The 8,254-nt window shown below is 39.0% G+C and overlaps 1 protein-coding gene across 1 annotated transcript in view; it reads left to right on the forward strand.

The window, feature by feature from the left end:
- The window catches only part of LOC103131271 (ladderlectin-like), a 12,934-nt gene that overhangs the window by 2,168 nt on the left and 2,512 nt on the right, over positions 1-8,254 (forward strand). The window contains exon 2 of the mRNA XM_016666528.1: positions 5,606-5,636. Within this exon, the coding sequence (XP_016522014.1) occupies positions 5,606-5,636 (31 nt within the window). The remainder of the gene's footprint in view (positions 1-5,605; positions 5,637-8,254) is intronic.

Genomic DNA, 8,254 nt, shown 5'->3' on the forward strand with positions numbered 1-8,254 from the left:
AAAACTTTATTTTTTCCCACAGTTTTCTCTTCACCTTTAACCCATACCAGGAAAAGTTCATATTTAAATTAAACTTCTAATGCAAAAAATAAAACAAAAAGGAACTAAACAGGCAGGATGACATTTATAGACTAAATCTAGATGAAAACTTGTGGCATCATAATGCAACAACAAAAACATTGTCCTGATCTGTGTGACGGACGTGACTGTGAACGTTGCAGCAGAGGTGTTGCCTAACAATGACAGGAGAAAAGGAGATATGAAAAAAGGTCAGACTTTTCTCTGCGTTAGAACATGGAAGCTACGTTACAAAACCGAGAAAAAATAACTACTTAACACATGCAAAAAAACAGTCATAACTGTTCAGCTTCACATCAGTGTTGTCACAGCGGCGTTATTATCGTTTCATCCTTCATCGAATGTGGTGCATTATTGATTGACCAATAAAACTTTCATTAAGTAGCCACACATTTACACTGCTGGTTTCAACATCGGCCCACTCAATCTTTCTGCGCTACATGTCAGCATAATGCAACATTTGGGCCTCGAGCCAGAACACAAATTCATTTATCTGAAGTTGCAGCTTCTTTCTGCAGTGAGTTAGCAGAAACATTGCATTAGAGCCATCAACCTTTGTTTGTGGTCGTTCATAATTAACACTATTTTTCAGTAAGCTATATAAAATCAAGTGCATGGATTTAATAAATAGCAACCATGAAATGCTTTCTGCTAAACCTTTATGTTTATAGTGTGAGATTAAGTCACTTCTCTGCTGTTCTGTACAATTCAAACAGGCTGAAGACTCCAAAGCTACCAAACAACCCAAAGTTAGACTGAAACAACAATAAAAATGTGTGTGACATTTATTAAATGAACCTCAGCAGACATTTATTTAAAATTCTGCCAATTGTGTTTTTTTATTTTCAGGAAGTGAGAACTGAGAGAAGGAGGAAGATGTTCAGCTGAAGTTTAGGGTTGTGGAGTCAAACACCTGCACCTCTACGCCATCCTGCATTGCTGCTTTTACACTGCAAACAAGGTTTTAAAATTATTTTTCCATTTCACAGTTGAATCTAACATCTGAAACCTGCCAGGTTTATTTGACTTAGAGATTAGAAGTTGGTAGACGCAGCTAAACAGGTGTTTCAAATGTTTCAGAGCCAACAGACAGATTTCATTTGTTGTGCCAACAAGCGCTGCAGATGTTGACTTAACTTTTTGACTTTCTCAGATTTATTTGCAGACTTGAATCTGAGCACACATCAGTCTCTAACAAAGCAAATGATTAATCTACAGAAACAGCAATAAGTGGGGATTAGCCTGTGTTTGTATAGCACTTTATCAAATCCAGAGAACACTGAAGGACTTCACACTACATTCACATACACACGTTCACATGCTTTTATCACACGTTTTTCTTGTGTAAAGCACTTTAAACTGCCTTGTTTCTGAAAGGCAGTGAAAGTTTATCCTGTACAAATGAACTTGACTTGATTTTGGAGGCTCCAGTACCTGGACTGTGAGGAGTGAGCTGGGCCCAGTGTGGGTCAGATGTGTGTTAAATGTCTGAGTTTCTTCCAGCAGGGGGCAGTGCTGCCACATTAATGCAGCCAGCAAGCACTCTCGATGGGTTTTGGGTTGCAAAGCACTTTGTGCAGCAGCAGTTGCTGGAATTAGTGCCACAGCTACTGTCATGGTGACAGTATTGAGCAAATTGTCTTCTACTTCAAGCTACATTTTAAAGGGGTAGCACTATGTGTGCTCCATTTTATAGCATAATCAATTAACTATGTTACCTTCAATTGTTGTCAAAATGCTATATATCAAATATGACTTAAACTAAATCGTACTTCCTGATTTAACACCTTGAAATTGGGCCTGTCTTTTTAAGAACTCATGCTCATTCTGAAACTTCGCCTTTAGGAAGTCAAATATCATGAAATACTTAAATAATTTATTAAGCTTTCAGGAAGAGGCTTTGTACATCTTACCCCCCACTTTGCTTGTTTGTTAGCCTTTTTGAAGACTTTTTTGGGCAGATTTGAGATATGTTGTTCTGCTGACCCATTTTGTTCTGCTTAGCAGTTTGACTCTGCTCTTGATTGAGTCTAATCAGTCCAGAAGCTTGTGTTTGGGAGGTCCGGTGCTCCATTAGTGTTTTTATCTTGGTCCTTTTGGATTTAGTTCAGATTAACTTGTTTATTTGCTGGAGTTGCAACTCTAGACCTCAAGGGCTGCTATCCTGTAACTCTACTTCAACACACCTCAGTCAAATAATGAGAGCATTAGCAGGACTCTGGATAACTTGACTTCACTTCAGAGGTGATTCAGCTATTTGATTGAAGTGTGTTAGACCAGGGAGACATCTAAGAGTTGCAGAACATCGGCGCTCGAGGACTGGGATTGCCCAGCCCTGCTCTAGACTTTGGGGTTGTAACAGAAGTGGGGGCTCGTCCGGGATTTGAACCAGGGAACTCTCAAAAAGAGAGACTGCACAGCCTCTAGAGGCCAGGGGCCGTAACATGCATGAAAGAATCACGGCAGCAATATAGGTTTGTTTTTGATGAGGAAATAAAATAACATAATGTAATGCTCAAAAAAGTTGCTTTTACACTCTGCCCCTTTAAGACATTTTTTCATAGTTAAAAAATATTTATGCAATTTTTAAGGATATTTACTTCATTCAGAAAGCATTTTATTTTGATGCTTCAAAGGTTTATTTTTGCAAAGCCAAACAAGAGAAGAAAGCTTTAATTTGAATGATTCTTTCACAACCCAACCAGTCGGCTTTCATTAAAGAGACGATCCAGCTGCACTGTTTTTCTTTTTGTTTCATTCCTTCAGTTGTGTTACAAAGAAAGAGTAAAAAAAAAGGCAGTAAAATCACAGAAAGAGCCTTTGGGATTTATCTCAAAGGCTGGTGAGGAAGTGCATCCGCCGCCGTTTCATGGTGCTGACGTCATTCTTCTACATGAACCGTGGAGCGATTTATGACAATAAGGCTGCTGTTCAGTGTTTGCATGTCTTTTTAGCTTGTCAATACTCACAGAAGACAAGTGTTGATCCACATTTACCAAGTTCCTTTTAACCCTGGTTAAAAGGAACCATTTTCTTACACCCTAGTGGGGTCGGGAGGGGTGCTGGTAACTATCTCCAGCAAGACATTTCAGGCGATAGGCAGGGCCACCCTGCCTGTCGCAGGTTGCCAGGTTGCCAGGTTTCCAGTCCATCGCAGGGCAACACAGATAGACAAGACAAACAACCATGAACGCACACACTCACACCTAGGGAGAATTTATACAGACCAATTAACCTGACAGTCATGTTTTTGGACTGTGGGAGGAAACTGGACTACCTGGAGAGAACCCACCATGCAGAAAGACCCCGGGCCGGAAACCGAACCCAGAACCTTCTGGCTGCAAGGCAACAGCTCCACCAACTGCTGGCTTGCAGTTGGTGGAGCTGTGCAGCCCGTTGAAGTTAGTTTAGTTTTCTTTTTTTTTCTTTCTCTCTAACATGCAGAGGAAAAGTTTAATTTAAAATTATTACCAGTTGCTGCTGACTCATGGTGCCAGAGGACAAACCAACTCTGTTTGGTTATTATTTGCTTTTCTGGAATTACACAGTCCTCTGTGACAACTCCCTGATTCAGTTTCATGTTTGCAGTCCAAACACTCATCTCTGAGCACTCCCTTATTCAGTTACATGTGTTTTAACTGATGATTGCATCACAAGACACTTTTATTTGGATTAGTTTTATGTAGTTTATCGTGAGCTGAAATGTCTGTATTTTATGTCCAATAATCCACTGAGAATTATTTCATGAGAAACATTTCCATGTTACTAATCCATTTAATTTAAAATATGGATTATCATTCAGTTTGTCAAGTTATTATTTAAGATTAAATGTTTTTAAGTGTATTTTTAACAGTGCGTCCAGTTCATGAGTCTTTTCTCCTTTATTTCAGATGGAATAAACAGAATATGACCAACATACTCTTTAACCAAAAAGTGTGCTAATCATCACCTAAACAATAATCCTTATAATTCCTACTGAGGAAAATATATTATTACAGCCTAGTTCTTCCTGAGCATCTGTTGGTCACGGTTGGCCCTCTATGTTGCATTTAATTTGATTTACCAACGTTGGCAGAAAAGTTGGCAGAAGTCTGGGTCTTCCAAGGCTGGTAGACTAAATATAGCAGATAATAACTGTATCTGCTTAAGATGGGGAGCTGTCAGAGAGAGGATAGTCATCCTGAAAATAACAAAATACATTCAGGGGATTTTACTGTCCTCCAACTTTTAGAAGCGTCTCTGAGTCAAAAGGCTGAATCCCCCTTAGCAGCATCCGTCATGCAGCTCTGCAGAGGCCATTCATTTGGTTCAGGTGTTTTAAAGAGACTAAGTTTGAAAGCCAGTTGTGGGTTGTTTGTGTTATTGATCATATAAAAATGCTGTTTTTAATAAGCATGCTGCATAGAGCTGCTTGATAAATAATGCATCCAAATTAACTTGAAGTTTGCATTTACTTTAAGTGAAACTGATATAATACAGGATGTTTGCAGATCAAACAAAGTCCTCTGTGACAACTCCCTGATTCAGTTTCATGTTTGAACTGACAGTCATTCAACAAGACACAAAGTACAAACATGAGTAAACATCTAAATTATTATTACATGTTTTATTCACAGTCAAATAATAATGTTGAACAGGGACTGATTTACATGAAGTTTTCACATTATTTTCTACAAACGATTGAGGATTTTAATCTCACTGTGGTTTAATACAAAGGAATGTCACCTTTGACCTTTTATTGTCAAGCCAATATTTTTCACCTGAATGTGAATAGAAGAAACACTCAAAAGTGCCTTTACTCCAGGTAGGCATTTAAAGGTGTTCAGGATTACTTGTTTATGTTCAGACTGAGCATCTGAACTGGGAAGAAAAGGAAGACCAGTTTATTTCACTCCACTGGTCTCCACAGTCACCAGATCTCAGTCCAGTAAAACACCTCTGGGTGCATCAGGAGGTTTACTTCATGGATCAACAAATCTGCAGGAGCTGCAGGATGCGAACATGTCAATATGGACGTCTTTGCTTAGCATGAATCATTCATTAATCTAAGCCAGAAAGAATTCAGGGTTCCAGTTCAGTTCTAGTGAGGTGTACCTAATAAAGTGGCCATAACAATGGCATGGATCTGAATGTTGCTGATCCAATTCAGCCTCTCATGTCATTTAACAACGACTGGACATTTTTCAGCTAAACAGCTGACATTGATCAATTTCTGACCTGATGAATTTACACTAAATTGTTCTTCAGAAAGTCGTATTATAATGTTTATTTTTTTATTTACTTGAATATAATCATACAAAGAGACATAAAATGTGTCAAAAATATGAGACCATTGCTTATTTACAAGCATTAAATGATTAATCAGTGAAGTATAAGCCATTTGAATAACTTTTGAGGAAGGCATGTAAAATTAACAAACATGCACGATTCTGTCATTATCAGTAAATGTCACCATGAGTGTAAAGATAAAACATTTCCATTTTAGATCCTTTGAGTTCTAAACTAAACAGCTTTTGTGTTAGACTAGTATGTTGTTTTTAAAACATATTTTTATAAAGTAACCACAGTTTGAACCGAGACAACATATATCAGCCTTGCATTCAGTAACTAATATTTTTATCTGTTTAATCTGAACCGCAGCCTCAGGCACACGTCGACTTACGTCTTATGTTGTTTGTTTTATGTTCTTTTTTTGGACGGGTTTTACTGAAATGTCAGTTTCCCTCCTGAGTGACTAATAAAGATATTCTTATTCTTACTCCAAGCTGTTTACTGTGAAAGTTTCGTATGTAAATAATGTGATGACTGGAAACTGAGACGTCAGTAACCAGATACATGAAAGAAGCGTCCCTGCCCTTCAGCCTCTGGTTCAACATTACTAGTTTTCATGCGGCTGTTGACGCCTCAGAACAAACATCCTTATTCAGCTTCATGCTTGACTGAAAATGTTGCCACCGATTCATTATTGCATCATCACACTCAAAGAAAAGTTATAGTGCAATTTCTAATGTTTTCCCATAATTGAGTAATAATTTAGCTGATTTTGCATATTTTAATGCAATATTACCAGATCAAATGAAAACAGGGTCTAAAAAATGGATATAATTTGGGTTCCCATGTGATGTATCCGGACCCCATTGATGTCATGGAGCGGTTTTATAGTACCAGAAACACCAGTTTGGACTTCTGCTCTAGTACAGATTGGTCAGCTGCACATCCATGATGTGAATCTCCGGTTCCACCACCAAAGGTTTCAAGAAACCATCCTGAGATGATTCAGGCTTTATGACATGGAGCGTTGTCCTGCTGGAAGTATCCATCAGAAGATGGTCCACTGTGGCCTTAAAGGGACGGACGTGGTCAGCAGCAATACTCAGGTAGGCTGAGGCGTTGACACGATGCTCAGATGGTACTAATGGGCCCAAAGGGCCAGGAAAATATCCTCCCACCATTACACCAGCCTGACCCGTTGATACCAGGCAGGACGGATCCAGGCTTCATGTTGCTGACGCCAAATTCTGACCCGACCATCTGAATGTCGCAGCAGAAATCCAGACTCTTCAGACTAGGCGACATCTTTCCATCTTCTATTGTCCAGTTTCTGTCAGCCTGTGTGAATTGTTGCCTCTGTTTCCTGTTGTTAGCTGACAGGAGGCACCCGGTGGGGTCTTCTGCTGCTGTAGCCCAGCCGCCTCAAGGTTTGACGTGTTGAGCGTTCAGAGATGCTCTTCAGCAGACCTCGGTTTTAACCAGACTGACCATTCTCCTCTGACCTCTGACCTCATCAAGGCATTTGGGCCTACAGAACTGCAGCTCGCTGGATATTTTCTCTTTTTCTGACCGTTCTCTGTAAACCCTAGAGATGGCTATGAGTGAAAATCCCAGCAGATCATCAGTTTGTGAAAAACTCAGACCAGCTCGTCTGACACCAACAACCATGTCACGTTCAAAGTCACTTAAATCATCTTTCTTCCTCGTTTTGATGCTCGGCTTTAACTGCAGCAGATCGTCTTGGCTGTGACTACAGGCCTGATTCAATATTTGCATTAATGAGCAGTTGGACAGGTGTACCTAATAAAGTGGCCGGTAAGTTTACTTCTCAATTTTAAAAAGTGTTCAGTACAACACTATAATAAAATCTTGATATAAATTGTACAATAGATGACTTTATCATCTGTTTCTACAGCATAATCACATTAGCTATGTTTCTATCAACTGTAAGTGTGAATGTTAAGCAAACATCTGAAATGTCACAGAAAAAATGCAAATTATGAAAGTTTCCATCTACTGGTTTGAATCGACTCAATCAGGCTAAGCAGAGCATAATTTCGTCAGATGTCAAAGATACGTATGAATGTAAAAAACAGGAAGTAGAGGCTGCAAACTATCATGGGCTGAACATCTCAGAGAAATAGAGAAAGTCAGTGGATGAGAAAGTTTCCTATGTCAGAATTTATTCAGCAAATGTGTTTCCATCTCCACTTTAGTGCATTAACTCTGTCAGAAAAAACAAAACCACCTCAGTTAGTGGTACTAACTTTTTACAAAATACAGGAAATTATTTCAAATTTCGACTGTTTCTACTATAATACTTCAAAATGTGCATAAAAACATAGATGGAAACATGCAGTAACTATGACTAACATGATGTGTTTGCTGAATGAATGGAAAGTGCTGAAAACGCAGCCTTGTGGAGCACCTTGATGCGGAGTAAAGGAGTCTGCAGCCGAGATGTGGGACAAACTGAGCTACAATCCACATATAGCAACATGGTCCATGTTCAGGGTTAAAGGTGACATAAGTACATATTATTAGCATCCGCCACTGATGTGTTAGCTCGATATACATGTAACAAATTCAGATTGTATATTTAGGTGGAAACTTAATTTGAAATTAGAAAGAAAAGAAAGAGATGGAGGTTTGATTAGTTTCCTTTCTAAACAAATTACACCGAACTGAAACAACGCCCAGGTTCATGTTAGATGATACAGTCATGACAAATGTGACATAACATCATGTCTGGAAGGAACATAGGTTATTTAATATATTTATTTAGTCATGTGTGTGTGCATAATGATGACATGCATGGAGCTCGTTCCTGTTTGGCAGCCTGGCAGAAACACTATATAAGATTTGGTCTTGGATCTGTTCATCACTTCCAGAAAGGAAAGCCGAG

This window comes from Poecilia formosa, unplaced genomic scaffold, assembly GCF_000485575.1.
Source record: "Poecilia formosa unplaced genomic scaffold, Poecilia_formosa-5.1.2 Scaffold736, whole genome shotgun sequence".
In the NCBI taxonomy this organism is placed as follows: Eukaryota; Metazoa; Chordata; class Actinopteri; order Cyprinodontiformes; family Poeciliidae; genus Poecilia; species Poecilia formosa.